General features: G+C 48.5%; 3 gene segments (V, D, J or C); all 3 read right to left on the bottom strand.

Moving 5' to 3' along the window:
• Positions 1–9577: 9577 nt before the first annotated feature.
• LOC120380694 lies at positions 9578–10203 on the bottom strand. The segment is given in 2 exon segments: positions 9578–9933; positions 10071–10203. Coding segments are annotated over 2 exon segments (402 nt in total).
• A 1754-nt stretch (positions 10204–11957) lies between these two features.
• On the bottom strand, positions 11958–12855 carry LOC120381166. The segment is given in 2 exon segments: positions 11958–12366; positions 12617–12855. Coding segments are annotated over 2 exon segments (402 nt in total).
• Positions 12856–16530: 3675 nt separating this feature from the next.
• LOC120381169 lies at positions 16531–17575 on the bottom strand. The segment is given in 2 exon segments: positions 16531–17151; positions 17455–17575. Coding segments are annotated over 2 exon segments (336 nt in total).
• Positions 17576–20497: the final 2922 nt, after the last annotated feature.

Below are 20497 nucleotides of genomic sequence, written 5' to 3'. Positions count from 1 at the left end.
TGAGGGGGTCAATTAAAATATTATTTGAGTGTCGCTCGCTTCGCTGGAGTTTTTCTCCAGGTGGAAGGATTTGGAGTCTTTCTCCAGTTTTGCAGAGAACCCTCGCCTGCGTCTCTTCTCCTCCTCGTCCGATGCTTCATATTGTGTAAGCAACGGGCGAGGGGCTTCACGGGGGTACTGCTCGTACCAGTAGAGATATGGAGCCCCAGAGTAGTCGAAAGTGCAGCGAATAAGCACAGGTTTTCCCTCGTGGACGGGAATGGTGCCTTTTGGCTGAGTTACTGGGTCTGCACGGGTCCTTCCTGCAATAGAAAACAAAATTGCTAGTTGATTAGGGCTGGGGTTTTCATAATTTCCTAAGGCAGGTGAGATCCCAAATGTAATTGTAGACGGGTTCCTCACTCCCGTACTTCTCAAGATCTCATTCAGTTTACTCCCACAAGTATCTATCTTATCCCGTTTATCCCGTCCCCCAGAAAAAATGGTGTCCTTTTTCCTTCTATAGCTGAAAACTATTTACATCAGAGATAAAGAACCACTTTCACGAAAGGAAGGGAAGCCCATCTCTTTTTCATTTCCCCACATTAATACTTTTCTGTGTACGTCATATTGGATCTTTCTCAATTTTCAGGTTTCACATTTGGGCGTTGGGAGGTTGAGAGGTATGGGGAACGGAATACAATATAGGATATGAGAATATAACTACAGATTATAAAATGAAAATTATATAATATTTAAAGTAGCGGAATTGAATCACACTCACTTAAAACAAAAACCACTACAACCCATAAAGCAAAAATCAGAGGAATTTTCATTGTAAGAATTGTTAACATTACACCTCTTCTCGTCCCCCGATCGTCTGCACAAAGAAGAAGCTGTGTCCTCTTTCTTTGCCAGATTAAAAAAAAAAAGCACAACGCGAACATATTGTCTTGGCGGTGATGCCTTTAAAATCTATATCGCATCCCTTGGACTTCTCCTCTCTCCTGGCATTATGCAGGTAGGCGTCTTCCTTTTGTGCCCTCCCCTTGCTCAAGAATTCTTTCTGAGTCTCTCCGAAAGGAAGGAGGAGGTGGGGACTGGAGAAGGCAGAGTTCCAGAGCGTACAGATTTGAGAAACTGTTAGTGAGAGATGGGATGTATACTGCAAATGCAACACTGCCACCACGTGGGAGTTTTCTCTTCTCTATCACTGGTTATAAGGCTGTTTCCCAGTTGAAATTGTACCACCAAAATGAGGAGAGTATTGGTATGGTGTTATCTTTTTCTTTCTTTCCTGTTTTTGTGGGATTGTTATGTATTTGTTTTGGAATGAACTAAACTCTTATATTTCAGGGCATGAGCCAACTTCTAGCTAACAGGAGTTCTGGGGGGAAAGGCCCTGTGGACACCTTACTCAATGAGAGGGAAAGACAATAACAGAAAATGTGGAAATGGAAGAGGTGCTTAATAACGTCTTTGTTTCGGTTTTCACCAAAAAGGTTGGTGGTGATTGGACGTCTAACATAGAGAATGCCAGTCAAAATGAGGATCAGAGTCTAAAATATAGAAAGAACAAGTCCAAAATTACTTAAACAAGCTAGATGTCTGCAAATCACCAGGGCCTGATGAAATGCATCTTAGAATACCCAAGGAGATGACTGAGGAGATATCTGAGCCATCAGCAATGATCTTTGAAAAGTCCTGGAAGACAGGAGAAATTCCAGAAGACTGGAAAAGGGCAAATCTAGTGCCCATCTATAAAAAGGGAAATAAGGACAACCCATGGAATTACAGACCATTTAGCTTAACTTCTGTACCCAGAAAGATAATGGAGCAAATAATTAAGAAATCAATTTGGAAACATCTAGAAGATAACAAGGTGATAAGTAATAGTCAGCATGGATTTATCAAGAACCAGTTGTGTCAAACCAACCTGATAGCTTTATTTGATGGGGTAACAAGCTTTGTAGATGGGGGAGGAGCTGTAGATTTGGTATATCTTGAATTTAGTAAGGCTTTGGATACTGTCTCGCATGACCTTCTCATAAACAAACTAGGGAAATACAACCTAGGTGGAGCTACTATAAGGTGGGTGCATAACTGGTTGGAAAATTGCTCCCAGAGAGTAGTTATCAGTGGTTCACAGTCAGGCTGGAAGGACATAACAAGTGGGGTCCCTTGGGGATCAGTTCAGGGTCCAGTTCTGTTCAATATCTTCATCAATGATTTAGATAATGACATAGAGAGTACAGTTATAAAGTTTGTGGCTGATACCAAGCTGGGAGGGTTTGCAAATGCTTTGGAGGATAAGATTAAAATTCAAAATGATCAGGACAAACTGGAGAAAGGGTCTGAAGTAAGTAGGATGAAATTCAGTAAGGACAAATGCAACCTACTCCACTCAGGAAGGAACAATCAGTTGCATGCAAATTGAATGGAAAATTACTGCCTAGATAGGAATATTGCAGAAGGGGATCTGGAGGTCATAGTGGACCACAAGCTAAATATGAATCAACAGTGCAACACTGTTGCAAAAAAAGCAAATATCATTCTGGAATGTATTAGCAGGAGTGTTGTAAACAAGACACGAGAAGTGATTCTTGCGCTCTACTCCGCACTGATTAGGCCTCAACTGGATTATTGTGTCCAGTTCTGGATGCCACATTTCAGGATAGATGTGGACAACTTGGAGAAAGTCCAGGGAAGAGTGACACAAATGATTAAAGGTCTAGAAAATATGAACTATGAGGGAAGATTGAAAAAATTGTTTAGTGTGGAGAAGAGAAGTCTGAGAGGGGATATGATAACAATTTTGAAGTACATAAAAGGTTGTTACAAGGAGGAGGGAGAAAAGTATTGTTCTTAACCTCTGAGGACAGGACAAGAAGCAATGGACTTAAATTGAAGCAAGGGTTTTAGGTTGGACATTAGGAAAAACTTCCTAACTATCAAAGTTAAGCACTGGAATAAATTGCCTAGAAGGTTGTGGAATGTCCATCGTTGGGGATTTTTCAGAGCATGCTGGACAAACACCTGTCAGGGATGGTCTCTAGATAATACTCAAGTCCTGGTTTGAGTGCAGGGGACTGGACTAGATGACCTCGCAAGGTCCCTTCCAGTTCTATGATTCTATTATCCTACAACTGCTCATTTGAAGGTTTCCTGCAACTTCTTCTGCATCTTTCTTGGAGGTGGGAGACTGGGGTATATTTAACACCTGATATAGTATGGTCCTATGTCTCCTGACTTAATTAAAATTTGTGTACAATAATTGTTAATTCTTAACCCTAATCCCAGTCACTAATGCTTTTTTGCCCAAACTTTACCACAAAACCACTAACACTTAATCATAACCTTCATCACAACGCCTGACCTAACCATAACACTAACCCTAAACCAGAACCATAAACCTTACTGTTAACTTTATCCATAAATTTGAACCATTACTCTGATCCTGATGCTAACTGTAATGATACATATACCCTAATATGAACCACAATTATCAGCACTTTCCTTAATGATAACCCCAATTATAACCCTATACCTCACCCTAATCTAAAACCTTGACCCCTTAAATGTTTACCCTAATGCTAACCTTTAGCCCTAACAGTAACCTGGCCTAGGATACACGAGGGAATTGGAGCATGGTAGAATTATTGAAAACATTAAAGAAAACGAAATTTTATTTTGTCTGTGTCCTGTTATGAACTTGTCACCCAATGAGTTCTTGAGTGACCCAGACTTCAGAGGCATCAGTCCTTTGTTTTCCTAAACACTTGGATGGCAGGAAAAGCCTGTGTATTCTTAGCGCAGGGCTAAATCTGCTGTGGGATCCTTTATTATACTCATGGAGAGGCTGTCAGTCTTTAGGTAGCTCAGGGCGCTTCCCCCCCCCCTCGAGACTCTGTATAGACCAAGGAATGCTGAAGTGAAATGAGGCCCTGGGCACAGAGCGAGGGGCTACTTTAGCCTATTGTTTCAAGGTGAATGAAGGCAGAAGGAGCTCCTGGGTGGCTGGGGAGGTTTTTGTACCTCCTGGAACACCCCGTGGCTCAGTGTGGGGCTCATGGCGCAGTAATACACAGCGGAGTCACTGAGCTGGGTGGAGTTTTTGCGCAGAGGGTAGGAGTTTTTGTCGTGTTTGGCTTTGAATCCTTTCCTGTATCCCTCCTCGTCCTGCTCCTCAGAGTCTCTCAGGAGGAGCCGGGGCGCCTCTGTGGGATATTGGACGTACCAGAAGCTACGAGCAGGCACAGAGCTCTGATACGTACAGTCCAGAAGCAAAGATGCCCCTTCAGAGAGAAGGATGCTGCCCTGAGTCTGTGTCACCGACTGTCCATGTGTCTCCCCTGGGTGGGGAAATAAATGTGTATGAGTTGTGATAAATATGGTAGATAGATGGAAAGAAAATGGGAACTTCCTAATTTCTCTGAATCGCTGGGTGAAACACATAATCTAGGTGCCGAAGGCATCACATTACTTCGGATAATAAGGTTGGAGGGTTTTTTATTGTTTTGTTTTTGTTTTTGTTTTTTTCAACAGTTGCACAAGGTAGAGCCATGAACATAAACCATGGACGTGTTTACTTACTGCAAGGAAGGAAAATTATCTTCCTCCATTAGCCTTCTTCTGCCCTGCCCCCCAATCCATTTTATAGCTTAACTCGCTGGGTCGGGGGGTGAAAAATCACTCCCCTGAACGCAGCAAGTCTGAGCGCCAGCGCACACAGGCTCATGGAGGTGGATTACCAGGAGCGCTGGGAGACCTCTCCCGGCGCTGGCGCGACCACATTCACACTTAGCGCTGCCGTGTGAGCGTTCCCCCGACAGCGCTGTGATATTTCCAGTGTAGATATACCCTTACTAGAGAAGACAGAGGATTACCCTGCTCTGGGTCACCTACCTCCCAGAGCATCCTGAAAGCAATGAACAACATTGACACTTAAAGCGAACCCTAACAGTGTATACACTGGCATTTGGGGATATTTCATCTCAGCTTCGGTGATGGAAAAGGAAGAATGCAGTGCTCGAAATGCAAAAGTCTGGACTTCTGCCCCCCAAAAATACTATGAGGCACTAATAATTTCCACCCAGGACAAAATAAAAAGTATATTTCCACAAGAATATTGCCAAAGTGGCTGGTATGCTTCATGGTTTCAATGCTTCCTTGATCAAAAAGATAAGTCGCTATTTTTAACAAAACTGAAATATAGTTCTGTAGTTCCTTGATAAATGCTAGGGGGAGTGGAGGAAAAATATTGTAAGCCCCGATACAACGGTTAACTTTATCATCCTCTCTTGGAAATCTTGGAATTCCCAAACTGGATCAGATCAGAAGTCCTCCCAGTGTCTAGCTGTGGCCAGAGCAAGTTACTTCAAAGGAAGACAGATGCCAAACACCCTTCCAAAGCCAATTATGGGTGAAACTATCCTCATTTAGATCCCTCTTTCTACAAGGTATTTTATAGCTCAACCAGAAATGCTGGTATTATTGCAGGAAAAACTGGTGAAATTCTCTGGCCTTTATCACACAGGTTGTCTGACTAGATGAGAGTGGTCCCTCCTGTATAAAATCTAAGAATCTATTAATCAGTTTGAAGTAGGTTTATGCCCTGAAGCAGGGGTATTTCTGACCCTTCCAAACTTCCACCATCTATACTAAATTAGAGGGATAAAAAGAAACTGGATTCAAATTCCCAGCTGGCTTAACCTGATTTAACTCGGTTGAAGTCTGGGGATCTGGCCCAATAGTTCTGACACATTTCTGAGTTAATACGCACCGAGAATGGAAAGGATCAAAGTAACTGAGATCCAGTTGACGAACATTGTCCGGCTACCAGCTGGGATAGAACCTTCTCCCCAACACCAGCGAATTAATCTTCCTCCTTTTTCTTTCCCCAGAGATGAAGAGGGGATGGGAAGAGAGGTCTTATTCTGAGCGATGCCTTACATATATGTACAGCTTCAGTGGTGAGAAACTCTCTGATCTGTAGAATGACGGTGATCCTAACCACACAGCAGTCTGATCTCGCCCTTGAATGATACTGTCTGGCTTCTCCACAGTGTCTGAGAGAGCGTGGGGAGGAGAAATGGCGGGGGTAGGGGAGACCACATTGAACACCAGGCTCTGAAATGACAGCCCTGCCTGAGAGGGGAGTTGGTTATAAAACATCGCCCCCATGTGTTAAAAGGGAGGAAGTTATTTTTCCAAAGCAGCGTAGTGTTTCTCTTTTAACTATTCCCATGTGTAATAGCTGCAAAAGCTGACTCATGTTAAGGAAAGGGAATTATGTGGCCAGATTTTCGGCTATTGGCCACTGTTGTTAAATGCCTTAAGTTGCCCCCTTTAAGTAGTGTTCAAAAAAGGAAAAAGAACAGGAGTACTTGTGGCACCTTAGAGACTAACAAATTTATTTCAGCATGAGCTTTCGTGAGCTACAGCTCACTTCTTCGGATGCATAGAATGGAACACACAGACAGGAGATATTGATACATACACAGAACATGAAAAGGTGGAAGTATGCATAACAACAGGCAGAGTCTAATCAATTGAGATGCGTTATCATCAGCAGGAGAAAAAAAACTTTTGAAGTGATAATTAAGATGACCCATAGAAGGTGTGAGGAGAATTTAACATGGGGAACTACCGGTAGATTCAATTAGTGTAATGACCCAACCATTCCCAGTCTCTGTTTAAGCCTGAGTTAATTGTATCTAATTTGCATATTAATTCGAGTTCAGCAGTCTCTCTTTGGAGTCTGTTTTTGAAGTTTTTTTGTTGCAAAATTGCCACCTTCAAGTCTGTCACTGAGTGGTTAGAGAGGTTGAAGTGTTCTCCCACTGGTTTTGAATGTTATGATTCCTGATGTCAGATTTGTGTCCATTTATTCTTTTGCATCGAGACTGTCCGGTTTGGCCAATGTACATGGCAGAGGGGCATTGCTAGCACATGGCACTAAAAAGGAGTTATTTTGGCCAGCTCCTTTGGGAGATAAAAACGTGTTCAGCTTCCTTACTAATCTCGCCACTTATTATTAATCATTCCAGTTAGTACCTAGTAGCTCCCCGAGGACTAGCCTTTTGGAGGCATTTACATGTCTGTCTAACTGCGGTGGATTTTCAGCTTTCACACTGATATGTTAAGGTGGAAATAACATTTGAGTAGAAAGTTCATAGTTTGGTCCTTAAATTGTAGATTTCCAATGAACAAATCCTTGTTTGAACAGGTGAATGATTCATGGAAATTCATTATCACGTTAACCAATCACCCTTTGGAATTCATTGGTACAAGACTATATATGTGATGTCAACAGTTTACCAGGATTTTTTGTAAGGATGATATCATAAACAGATAGTTAAGGGTTAAGGTCTCTTTTACCTGTAAAGGGTTAACATGCAGTACCTGATGACCACCTGACCAGAAGACCAATCAGAGACAGATTAATTTCAAATCTCTGTGGAGGAAGCCTTTGTCTGTGTTCTTTGTGTTAGAGCTCTCTTTGGATCTAAGAGAGGTCAGTCATGTCTCCAAGTTCTCCTGGAGTAGTTTCTACTATTTAATAGAAGCAGCAAAGAATCCTGTGGCACCTTATAGACTAACAGACGTTTTGCAGCATGAGCTTTCGTGGGTGAATACCCACTTCTTCGGATGCAAGCAGTGGAAATTTCCAGGGCAGGTGTGTATATATAAGCAAGCAAGAAGCAAGCTAGAGATAACGAGGTTAGATCAATCAGGGAGGATGGGGCCCTGTTCCAGCAGCTGAGGTGTGAAAACCAAGGGAGGAGAAACTGGTTCTGTAATTGGCAAGCCATTCACAGTCTTTATTTAGTCCTAAGATGATGGTGTTAAATTTGCAGATGAACTGGAGCTCAGCAGTTTCTCTTTGAAGTCTGGTCCTAAAGTTTTTTTGCTGTAGGATGGCCACCTTAAAATCTGCTATTGTGTGGCCAGGGAGGTTGAAGTGTTCTCCTACAGGTTTTTGTATATTGCCATTCCTAATGTCTGATTTGTGTCCATTTATCCTTTTCCTTAGAGATTGTCCAGTTTGGCCGATGTACATAGCAGAGGGGCATTGCTGGCATATGATGGCATATGATACTATTTAATTAGAAAGGCGGATTAGTCTTTTGAGTTGCTTTCTATATTTGCAATTGTGTGTTTGCTAAAGAAAATTCTTTATTCCTGTTTGCTGTTACTTTGCTTTCACTGAGAAAGAAAGGGGGAGGGGGGATTCTCTCCAGAGATTGATAAATTTAGACCCTGTATTGTTCCATCTTGGATTACAGAGACAGTGACTTTTCTTTTTATTCTTTAATAAATTCTTTTCTATTAAGGACTTGGTTGATCTTTCTTTGGGTGGATTCTCAGGGAAAGGGGACGGGGAGGTATCCCTCTGTAGTTAAATCCCGGTGTCTCTCCTAGGAAAAGGGAGGGGGAGGAAGCAGGGGGAATGGTTTATTTCTCCTGGGTGTAAGAACTCCATGGATTTGGGGCTCTTGGGATCCCCTAGGATTTTGGGGAGGGACTGTGTCTCAATCCACATTTCCTGATTGAGTGGTGGCAGCTTTTACTAGATCTAAACTAGGATTTTAGTTTAGAGGGAAACCAGTGCAGGTCCCCACATTGGAACCCAACAGCTCTAAGTGGGGGTGAGACCTATGACAGATGATTATATGGATAAACAAATCCCAGAGTGTCCCTGATGAGGTCTCTACAATTTCAAGCAGCAAAGAGTCCTGTGGCACCTTATAGACTAACAAACGTTTTGGAGCATGAGCTTTCGTGGGTGAATACCCACTTCTTCGGATGACATGTATCCGGCGAAGTGGGTATTTACCCATGAAAGCTCATGCTCCAAAACGTCTGTTAGTCTACAAGGTGCCACAGGACTCTTTGCTGCTTTTACAGATCCAGACTAACACGGCTACTCCTCTGATACTTGATACAATTTCAAGGTGGATGAAACTCTGCAGTCTCAAACAAATTGACATTTGTCCAGGATTAGGGGAAAAACTTCCCTATCAGAGATTATCCCATAATTACCCAGTGCCAGGTGTCTTGTCTTGTCCCTTCCTCAGAAGCATCTGGGAGCAGATACAGTCAAAGAGCGAACATTGAACTGGATGGCCCTCTGTTCTGACAGAGTCTGGTAATTCCAATGTTCCTACCTTCCCAATTTCTACCTCATTCCATTTCTAAAACCTTCACACAAGAGACATCTGGGGAGCTACAAGAGGAACTAATTGTGGAAAAAGTAATGACAGGATTTGCATTTTTAGGTATCCTGTTGGGGAAAAGAAACACGTTGCATTTTTAGTTTCACAATCCCATAGATATGCAACGGGTCAGAGCCTCCGCTGCTGTAAATTGGAGTAGCTCAAATGATTCCTAGGACGTTCACTGCTTCAAAACAAATGAGGAACTGGACCATTGTTTAGCGCAGCTATGACCAGTTAGCGCCAACGTGGGATCTGCGCCATTGACTCCAGAGGACAAGGGCAGATTAACACCATCTGGAATCTGGACCGTTCACACCATAGTTGCTACGCAGATTAAAACCATTGGGGCAGCTAAACCACAAAATCTTTGTGTCTCCTCATCTTCCGTCAGCGGGTTTCTGTGCAGCGACCCTGCTGGGCGCAATCACCGTGTCGCTCATGGCGCAGTAGTAGACGGCGGAGTCGCGCAGTTCACTGGAGTTTTTCTCCAGGTGGAAGGTATTTCCCTGTTTGCCGGGTGTGGCGGAGAACCCTCGCCGGCTCCTTCTCTCCTCCTCATCCGATGCTTCATAGTCTCCCAGCAAGAGGCGAGGGGCTTCATTCGCGTAGTGCTCGTACCACCAGAGTGTAGGCACATAGGAAGTGTCATAGGTGCATTTCAGCAGCACTGGCTCCCCTTGGGACACAGTCATTCGGTCATCAGGCTGTGTCACGGACTCTCCATTAGCCCCTTCTGGAAAAATTATAATAAAGCGCTTATATAACCACGTAGACGCCTCTTGGTTTGAACATGAAATGCTTATCTACCTCCCAAGCTGAAATACTGCAGACACCCTGCTCACCCGGACACGGTGCGGACACGCTACTCACCCAGAACCGGAAGTAGTGTAAGAACAGAGACCCAGGGGAGGAACATATTTCAGGGATGAAGTGGGATGAAAACTTCTCCCCACAGCCCAAGAACGAAGTTTCTTCCTCTCCTTCCCCAGCTGTGAGGAGGAGCTGGGAGGGGCGGGGGAGGTTTTACTCAGGGAGGAGACGCCTTAAATACATAGGCAGCTGGCGCTGGTCTCCTCTGCTGAGTGACTGCGGTGCTAACCACGCAGCCAGTCCGGTGCTGCCCCTGCACTCGGCTCTCTGGCTGCTGCACAGAGCTGGAGGGGAGGGGGAGGAGAAATTGCGGGGATCCGAGACCACGTTAAACAGCGGGGCTCTGAACTACCAGCCTGAGACAGCGCTGCCTGGGAGGCGAGTCCGTGATAGAACAGCGGCCCCTTGTGGGGAAGGTTTTGCTAAGCAGCTCGGAGTGTTTCTTATCTTTACTCCAGTCGGACTATCCCGTGTTTAATAGCTGCACAATCCGTCTGATGCTCTGGGAAAAGATTCAGGGTCAATCCCCCAGCTGCAGTAAATCAGTGTAAATCGGCTGGAATCACTCGAGCTACACCAGTCCGGATCCGCTGTGTATCTAGCTAAGAATGTTCAGAATAACTGGGAAGAAAAGATTATCGTCTGAAAGTGCAGGGAGGATTCACAGTCATACAGGGCACAGACATGGCTGCACTATCCTTGTCTTTCCGAGGCCAGTTTTTGTATGTTCTTTATGTGGCTAAATCCCATACACTTTCCCTCTCTATCATCTAGCCCCGTTTAGAACTGCCCAAAGGCATGTGTCCAATGGCAGATGCTTTGGCTTCATTCTGCATACGTGTCCCCGGCTATTTCCATCTTCTTTCCTGGATAAATTTGGGAATAAGGAGTTGTTCAGCTACTTGATAATTCTCACCATTTGTTATAAATCGCACTTTTTAATAACTAATGGTTTCCTGGGTTAATCCTTTTGAAAGCCTTTAGATGGCTGTTTGTAACTGTGTGGATTTTCAATTTCCATGTTACTAGGTTAAGGTGGAAATCACATTTGAGTTGAAGGTTGCTAGTTTGATCTATAAGTGGGATATTTTCGAGGAACAAATCTTATTAAGCATGGTAAATGTTTCATGGAAATTCATTGTCAAGTTAGGCAGTGACCCTTTGGAACTCATTGCCACCAGATACTCAAGTGAGGCCAAAAGTTTACCACGATAAATAAACCTTGGGACATTCTTATAGATTAAAAAACCCTTTCAGAATTTCATTAAAATTGACTTTAAAATTTGGAAGGTTAAGGAGACCCTTCTACTTCAAGACATAAATCTATGACTTATTGTCAATGGTTAGGATGAAAGCACCCGTAAGGGAAGTTCTCATAACTACCCACTTTCACCTTCCTCCGAAGCAGCTGGTAGTAGCTGCAGTCAGAGCAAATACTGCGCTAGATGGCTGTGTGCAGTAACCACAGTGTAATGCCAATGTTCCCATTTTTCCTGACTTCGCTTCCATTTCCGGATGTTTCATTTCCGAAACCAGCAAAACCGTCACACAATAGACGCCAGGGAAGTTAGCGGAGTGAGGAATTGTGGAAAAATTAAAATTCAGGATTTGTATTTTGTGTGTTCTGTTAGGAATATGCAACATTTGAATGTCGCTAGAGACCCGCAATGTCCTATTTTAATGGCTCAGATCCTCAGCTGATAGGAACCAGTGCAGCTCAGCTGACTCCTGTGCAATTCCTCACTGATTTTAAACATTTTGAGGAACTGGCTCATTTGCTTCCCCTGAGCTCCACCCAGTCCCAGCAGCCTGGGATCTGGCCCGTTGACTCCTGCGTAGCTCTGCACATTTACACCCTGGCGATGGGATTCACTGACTCCACCGGCGCTGTGCAAAGTCTGTTCCTCTGGGGCTCTAACCCAGACATCCTTAGTGCCGCCTCATCTTCCCCCCGCGGGTTTCTGTGCAGCGACTCTGCCGGGCGCAATCACCGTGTCGCTCATGGCGCAGTAATAGACGGCGGAGTCGCGCAGTTCACTGGAGTTTTTCTTCAGGTGGAAGGTCTTCTCCTGTTTGTCGGGTGTGGCGGAGAACCCTCGCCGGCTCCTTCTCTCCTCCTCACCCGATGCTTCATAGTCTCCCAGCAAGAGGCGAGGGGCTTCATTTGGGTAGTGCTGGTACCACCAGAGCCTTGGAGACTGGGTAGGGTCATAGGTGCATTTCAGCAGCACTGGTTCCCCTTGGGACACAGTCACTGGGGCATCAGGTTGTTTCACTGGCTCTCCATTAGCCCCTTCTGGGTAAAAAAAAAACCGTCACATGGATACAGACGGCTCTTAGCTCCAACCACGGGGGGGTTATCTACCTTCCAAACTGCCAATAACGGAGGGGAGGGGCTAAGATTTATAAACTGGTGCTTTAATAACAACAAATGGGCTCTAACTCCGCATCTCCTGGGGCTTGTTGTTACTCCACTGCCTTCCACGGAGTTGTGACAATTCACAGCAGCTAAGGATCTGGCCCAATAGACCTGAGATTTTACTCACCGAGAGTGGAAAATATTGCAACAACTGAGACCCAGGTGAGGAACATCTTCAGGGGCTCAGGTGAGCTAGAACCTTGTTCCCGAGCTGCAGAGAGAAGCTGCTCCCTTGCCTTCCCCAGCCGTGAGGAGAAGTGGGGAAAGATGTCTGTAGAATATAGATCCACCGCTTTCTTTGCGGTGCAGCTCTCCTCTGCTGGGTGCCTACGGTGCTAACCACACAGCAGCCTGCTCCTGCCCGTGAACTAGGCTCCCTGGCTTCTGCGGGGTGTCTGAGAGCTGGGGGGGGGGGGAATTGCGGGGAATCCGAGACCACGTGAAGCAGCAGGCTGTGAAATGACAGCTCCGCACTTGGGGGAGGGGCTGGTACAACCAGGGCCCTCTTGCGGTGCATCTGCGGGGGAACTTGCTCAGCCGCTAACACGGTTTCTTTTACAACACCCCAGCCATACTAGCCAGCTGTAAAACCTGCCTGGTGTGATGCTGAGCCGGGTTAGGCAGCTGTTGTGCTGAGACCGCAGCCTGTCGTGTTACCCAATGTCCTTTCTGTGTTTCCTTTGTGTTCCTCCCTCTGTTTCTCTGCACCCACATGTTGTCTCCGCTTCCACTTGCAGTGCAAGTGGAGTCAGGGAAGACACCGCCTGTGTTTGTTCTGTATTTGCCTGGCACAGCAGGGGGCGCCTACATGTTATCATAATCACAGGTGACCCCGGGTCCCTTCCAGAATTGCCACCTTTAGGGGCTAAATCCTCAGCTAGTGTGGATTGCTGCAGGTCCCTTGACTCTGCCATGAGCATTTAAACCAGCTGTTCCCATTCCCTCATTTCATTTAAAATTGGGGCGGGGGGGTTGTGACGTTAAACCTCAATTTACAAACCAGAGAAAACCCTGCATTAACGCAGACAGGGGGAGAAATAATCAAAAATAGGCACCACAAGGATTGGTATTTAATGTACCATATCCCCAAATGGCCTAAAGAGCCATAGCTTCATTGAGATAAATGGATCCACACAGTCTTCCACCCGCTGAGGTTTCATACTGTTACAGATAATAGATGTCTATGAATCATGAATGGTGTGAAGAAAGTGAGTAAAGAATTGTTGTTAAGCCCTTCACATAACTCAGAAACGCTTAAGGGACCACATCTAAACCAAAGCCTAATAGAGTCTGACCAAGTTGGGAGCGGGGTTTCAGCTTGGAAAAGAGAGGACTAAGGGGCGGATATGATAGAGGTCTATAAAATCATGACTGGTGTGTAGAAAGTAAATAAGGAAGTGTCTTTACTCCTTCTCATAACGCAAGAAGGAGGGGTCACCTAATGAATTTAATAGGCAGCAGGTTAGAAAACAAACAAAAGGAAGTATTTATTCACACAGTGCACAGCTAACCTGTTCCACTGATTGTCAGGGGATGCTGGGAAAGCCAAAGGTATAACAAGTTGAAAAAAAGAACTAGATAAGTTCATGGAGGATGGGTCAATCAATGGTTATTAACCAGGATGGTCAGGGATGCAACCCTATGTTTCCTAAATCTAGCACTGCTACAAACTGGGGGTGGATTTGGGGGGGTGGAACACTCAATACATTGCCCTGTTCTGTTAATTCCCCCTGAAGCAGCTGGCACAGGCCGCTGCAGGAAGACAGGGCTCGGGGCTGGATGGATCATTGGTCTGACCCAGCACCAGGGCCGCCCAGAGGGGGGGGCAAAGGGGGCAATTTGCCCCGGGCCCCGGGCTCCGCAGGGTCCCCCAAGAGAACAGCGGGGGCTCCCGCCTCCGCCCCTCTCCTGGAGCCCTAGCGCATCAAGCGGCGTGTCTCCGGGGCGCCCCGAGCCCCGCCCCGCTCAGAGCCGCGTGGGGAGGGGCGGGGCTGGGAGCTCCGGGCTGAGCTCAGCTCCCTCCGCTCGGAGCTCCCAGCCCAGCCCCCTCACCTCGCGGCTCGGAGCAGGGCGGGGCTCAGGGGCCCCGGCGGAGACACGCTGCGGCTGTTCTGCGAGGCGCTGAGGCTCCGGGCGAGGAGGCAGCCGGGGGTTGGCTAAGGGGCAGGGAGTCCTGGGGACAGTCAGGTCACAGGGAGGGGCAGAGGTTGGGGAGCGGTCAGGGGCAGGGAATGGGGTTGGATTGTGGGTGTTCTGGGGGGGGATAGGGTCAGGGCTGCCCAGAGGGGGCGGGGCAAGAGGGCGCAGGAGCTTCTTCGCTCCCGGTCTTCACCAGTGGGGGGTCCTTCCGCTCCGGGGCGGACGGACCCCCCACTGGCGAATTACCGCCGAAGCAGGACCCGCCGCCGACGTGCAGCTCGGTCTTCGGCGGTAATTCGGCGGCGGGGGGCCCTTCCGTTCCGGGACCCGCCGCCGAAGTGCCCCGAAGACCCGCGGCGGGGACCCCCCCCCCCGCCGAATTACCGCCGAAGACCGGGCTGCACTTAGGCGGCGGGTCCCGCTTTGGTGGTAATTCGGCGGGGGGGGGGCTCCCACCGCAGGTCTTCGGGGCATTTTGGCGGTGGGTCCCGGAACGGAAGGGCCCCCCGCCCCCAGAATCCTCTGGGCGGCCCTGGGGCCGCGGGGCTTGCCGCGCTTCGGCCGGAGCTGCAGCTGGGAGAGCGAGGCTGTGGGGCAGCCGCTCTCCCGCCTGCGCTTTGGTCAGGGGAGCGGGGCCACAGAAGACCCCGGAGCAGAGAGACGGCAGCTGGAGTAAGTAAAAAAAAAAAATTAAAAAGGCGCCGGGCCCTCTTAGGCATGGGGCCCAATTCCCAGGAATCGGGCGAATCGGCTTAAAGCCGGTCCTGGTTCCCAGCCACCTGTGATCCTTAATATCATGAGCTGCGGGGAACCGCCTGGGGCCTGGTGTGGGGAAAACAGGGCGAGGGAGGCCAGCGGAGGTCACGCCCAGGGAGGGGCGGGCGTTTGGCTGGAAGTCCCCTTACAGTGGAAGGATAGAGATGAGCCACCAGGAAACAGATGGAGTTTTACAAACTGCACGTGTCTGTTGTGCTCAGTAGAGCTGACAGGAAGAGATGGGACTGGGGTAAACTCAGTTCTTTGCTTGTAAAATACCAAGGGACGCCAAGCTCTTAAATCCTGCCTGAGGGTGAGAAGGAAGGTGTGTCAGTGTGCGAGAGAGAACAGCAAAGCTCAGAGAACTAAAGGGTGCGATACCTCGCAGCAGTGCAGTGAGCAGAAGCAAGTCCATGGGTGCTGTGGGGTCTGTCAGACCCTGCAATGAAAGGCAGGACTGGGTCCCTTTGCCGAGAGATCTAAGTCTGACACAGGAAATTCTCTGGGTGTGGGATTCATTCGGGGGGCAGGCTGTTTATCTAGGAGCGTGCCGTGTTGTTGTAGCTGTGTTGGTGCCAAGGTGGGTGAGGTCATATCTTTTAATGGACCAACTTCTGTTGGTGAGAGAGAGACGATTCCCAGCGGAGGAAGAGCTCTCTGTAGCTGGAAAATTTGTGTCCCCAACAGAAGTTGGTCCAGTCGAGGATATTATCATCTCGAGTGTGAATGGAGCTGTTTACCTCTGAGATTAAGTGTGTGTGTGTCATGGTGTGTATGCATAGCTATCTATATTTCTGAGTGTGTATGAAGGGGGGATATATGTCAGAGACTGTGCGTGTGTGTGATTTCAGTGAGTAGGTTTCTGGCTGTGTGTTAGAATCTAGAGAGTGGTTGTATGTGAGAATTTGTGTGTGTGTGTGTGTGTGAGAGAGAGAGAGAGAGAGAGAGAGAGAAGTTGTGTGAGTGTGTCCTGTGTGTGGCTGTATGTGAGAATGTCTGTGTGCATTTTACCAGTCGGACAGTGTCTGACCTGAATAAGAGGGAAAATCACATGGGAATTACTGAGATACCGGATTGTCTCTCCAGAAAATGCTTCCCCATCTGCTAGTGTTGTGGGGCAAGGAAGCTATTTTTTTTATATAAAACCACCAGATCCAGGCAATTGGGGAAGGCGAAAAGGTGAAAATGTCTATAATTTTCCAGCTGATTCTTCAAGTTTCTTCCTTAAATTACTGACCCCTCTTCTCTTCTCTCCCCTTTATTCTGTTCACATCGCTCCTGTTCCGGTCCGTTCCCGTGTGTTCTCTTCTGTTCCATTCTATTCTTATTGCCTCTCGCCGACTCTGTTCTACTTTCCTTTCTTCTCTCTGTGCTCATATCCGCTGTTCTATTCTAACTTCTGCTTGTCTCCTCTCTCGGGTCCGTGTGCCCTGCCCCCACCCAGGGTTTTGTGACGGGCTGCCTGTGCTCACCTGGCACTGTGCTCCAGCGCGCACAGATACACAGCAGAGTCTTCCAGGCGGCTGCTGTTGAGGTACAAGAAGCTGCTTTTGGTTTTGGTGTCCAGGCTCATGGTGAAATTCTCTCGGGTGTCTCTGCGGCTAGAGGACAGGAGCGCCAGGAACCGCGGCTGGCCCCCCTGGGGCTGGCGGTACCAATGCACGCTGTACTCGGTGCCCGTGTAGGAGCAGTTGAGCTGGATGGATTCTCCTTCCTTGGCAGCGACCTGGGACGGCTCCTGGGTCACCGTGTATTGGGCCAACGCACCTGGAGGGAGGAGGTTGGTTTTAGTCCAGGTTTTCTTGCTCAGGAGTGACAGGAAAATACATGCACCTCTGTGCAGACAAAGGAGAAAACAAGCGAACGAAAATCCACCTTTCCCTCCGTAATGTCTGCCTGTCCATCCATCCACCCTTCCCTCTGCCCATCCTCCCCTCTGCACTGTCCATCTGTCTACCCATGGGCGCCCATCCCCGTGGTATCGGAGCGCCTTTCTTTCAGAAAAGCCATTCCCCAACAGCCTGGAAATCCCAACCCGTGGCGCCCTGCTCAGAGCAGAGCCTCGAATACCTGGAGCCAGCACCAGCAGCAAAGCGGCCAGGCTCATTGTCAGGGACTCAGCTGCAGAATGAAGTGGCTGCAGCTGAACCTGGATGAGGTGAAGCTGTGACACCGCTCAGCCTCCAGGGGTGGCCTTCAGGCTGGAAGGAACTTGGTACATTTACCCTGTTCAAGTGGGTGGGGGAGGGAAAGGGTTTTCCTTCTGAGAGCACTGGGCCTGGTCCTCCACTGGTGCAGATTAATTGGGTTCCATCAGAGTCATTGGGCCGGTCCCCCAGCCGGAGCAAACTGGCCACAGTTCCACTGGAGACCATGGGCAGAGCCGTAGCTGATGTAAAACAGTGGAGCAGCATTTAAATCCAGGGCAGGTGGTCCAGTTTCTACCAGTTAAGGCTCTGTCCCTATAATTCATGGGTTTCCCTCTATGCTTTGCTCTCCTGGGTTAAGCAATATTTATGTAGCGGGCGCACACCGACATCAAGGAAGCAAACAAAGATGGTTATAAGCCACTGGCCGAAGTGGGTAACACGGCGAAGTGCCAGCCTGTCTCACTAGCAGGCACAGAAATGTATCAGGATTTTTTTTAACAGATGAGGGGAAGCGAATGCAAACAGAATCAAACGCCGATTGATGCAGCTGTAAGTGGTTGGAGTGGAATAGCCACTAAGTGGCACAGAAGTTGAGGAATATGAAGACGCCTGATGTTACCTTAAGGCAGGGGCAGGCAAACTTTTTGGCCTGAGGGCTGCATTGGGTTTCCTAAATTGTATGGAGGGCTGGATAGGGGAGGGGGTCGTGGCCCAGCCCCCACCTCCTATCTGCCCCCCCCCCCGACTCCTGTCCCATCAACGGCCCCTCTGGGACCCCTGCGCCATCCACACACCCCTGCTCCCTGACCACTCCTGGACCCCCACTGCCCCATCCAACCCTCCCCTCATTCCTGACGGCCCCTTGGGACCCCTGCCTCATACAACCACCCCTTCTCCTTGTCCCCTGACTGCCCCTGGAACCCCTGCCCTGACTCACCCCTGCCACCCTATCCAACGCTCCCTCCTTCCTGATTGCCCCCACCCCTGCCCCTGTTCTCCCCTGAGCGCCCTGACCCTATCCACACCCCACCCCTAATCACCCCCGAACGCCCCTGCCCTCTATCCAACCCCCGCCCCTGTACCCTGACTGCCCCCAGGACCCATGCCCCCATTCAACCCCTGTTCCCCCAACCACCCCTGTCCACCCCGAACGCCCCTGCCCTCTATCCAACCCCGCTCCTGTACCCTGACTGCCCCCAGGACCCCTGCCCCCATTCAACCCCTGTTTCCCCAACCACCCCTGTCCACCCCCGAACGCCCCTGCCCTCTATCCAACCCCTCGCTCCCTGTACCTTGACTGCCCCCTGGGACTCCTGCCCCCATTCAACCCCCTGGTCCCCCCCCCAACCACCCCTGTCCACCCCCCGAACGCCCCTGCCCTCTATCCAACCCCCCGCTCCCTGCCCCCTTACCACGCTGCCTGGAGCACCGGTGGCTGGCGGCGCTACCACCTCGCTGCCCGGCTGGAGCTGGGCCATGCCGCCACCGCCCAGCACAGAGACCGGGTCAGGCCGGGCTCTGCAGCTGCGCTGCCCCAGGAGCTCACAGCCCTGCCACCCAGAGCATTGCGCCGGCAGCGGGGCCAGCTGAGGCTGCGGGGGAGGGAAAACAGTGGGGGAAGGGCCGGGGGTGAGCATCCCGGGCCAGGAGCTCGGGGGCTTGGCAGGACGATCCCGGGGGCTGGGTGTGGCCCACGGGCCATAGTTTGCCCCCCCCCCCGCCTTAAGGTGTATTCTGAGAATGGGTTGGAGGCTCCGTTGGGCGTGGGACTGCCAGCCCCTAAGAGATTACATGGGAAGTAGGGGAAGGCAGACAAGGGGTGGGAGGGAAAACGGATGTGCAGAGAGCGGAAAGGACTTGCCAAGGTCATATAGCAGAGTCGAGGTGACTTAGACTGTTGGTTCTTTAGGGAAGGGCCTGGGCTGTCTGGCTGTGCATCTACACCCCCTCGGCACTACTGCCGATAATAATAAAACCCTCCTATTGTCTGTGCTAATGCTCAGTCCACCAGACCAAGCTGCTTTCCTACTTGCAGAGAAAGGCAGAACGAGAAACAATGGCTGGATGTTACAACCAGACAAATGCAAAATAAGTAGGCTCAGCAGAATTCAGTTTTTATTTTTTTATACTTTTGATGGATCACCTCCATGCTTATTTTAAAGCATTTTAAAAATTATTTTTATCTAGTTGTACACAATTAGCTGGGTGAGGGGGCGGGGTCAACATCACATATGAAAATATACAAAGTAAGTATCCTTAAATTAAACTATAATAAATTCTCAAGCAGAATTCTACCTATCTTTACCTATCTGTAAATTTCAGTTTTTACAGCTGGAAATATTTTTTCATCGGTTGGTGTGCACAGGGAAATCAATGCTGACCAACATTTGCCAGTAACAATCTGATTCCTCCACGCCTAGAAAATAAAACATACTTTTTTTTAACAGTGAGGGTGATTATCTGTTGGACTCAACAATCAAAGGAAGTGGTAGATTTTCCATCTCTTGAAGTCTTTGGACCCAGACTGGAGGCTTTTGGGGAAGATGTTTTTTGCCATGCAAAATTTATTGAGATTAATACAGGGCTCCTGAGAGAAATTTTCCAGCCTGTGATATGCAGGAGATCAGACCAGATGATCTAACGGTCCCTTCTGGCCTTAAACTCTCTGTTTCAGAAGACGTCAGTCCCTATATTTCATTGTATAAAACTAGCCTGGAGGGAGGAATTTCATCCTGGGATTCAGTTTTGTCCAAAGCAGATGGGATGCTAATAGCAGCCTTGTGGTTAAAACAAATGGGCCGGAGCCTGGGAGATCTAAGATGTGAGCCTCCTGCTTTCCCGAGGGCAACCTCGCACTTATCAGCAGTGTCCTCGTTTTCATTTAGTGTCACCTAGATCCGCCTTCAGCAACCCTGGCCCAAGCAGAGGGTTTACTCCCAAAAAGGAGACGGGTCAGAGACTCC

Source organism: Mauremys reevesii, linkage group 13, assembly GCF_016161935.1.
Source record: "Mauremys reevesii isolate NIE-2019 linkage group 13, ASM1616193v1, whole genome shotgun sequence".
In the NCBI taxonomy this organism is placed as follows: Eukaryota; Metazoa; Chordata; order Testudines; family Geoemydidae; genus Mauremys; species Mauremys reevesii.
Note: the sequence above shows the minus strand (reverse complement) of the source record. Positions and strands in the feature narration are given on the sequence as shown.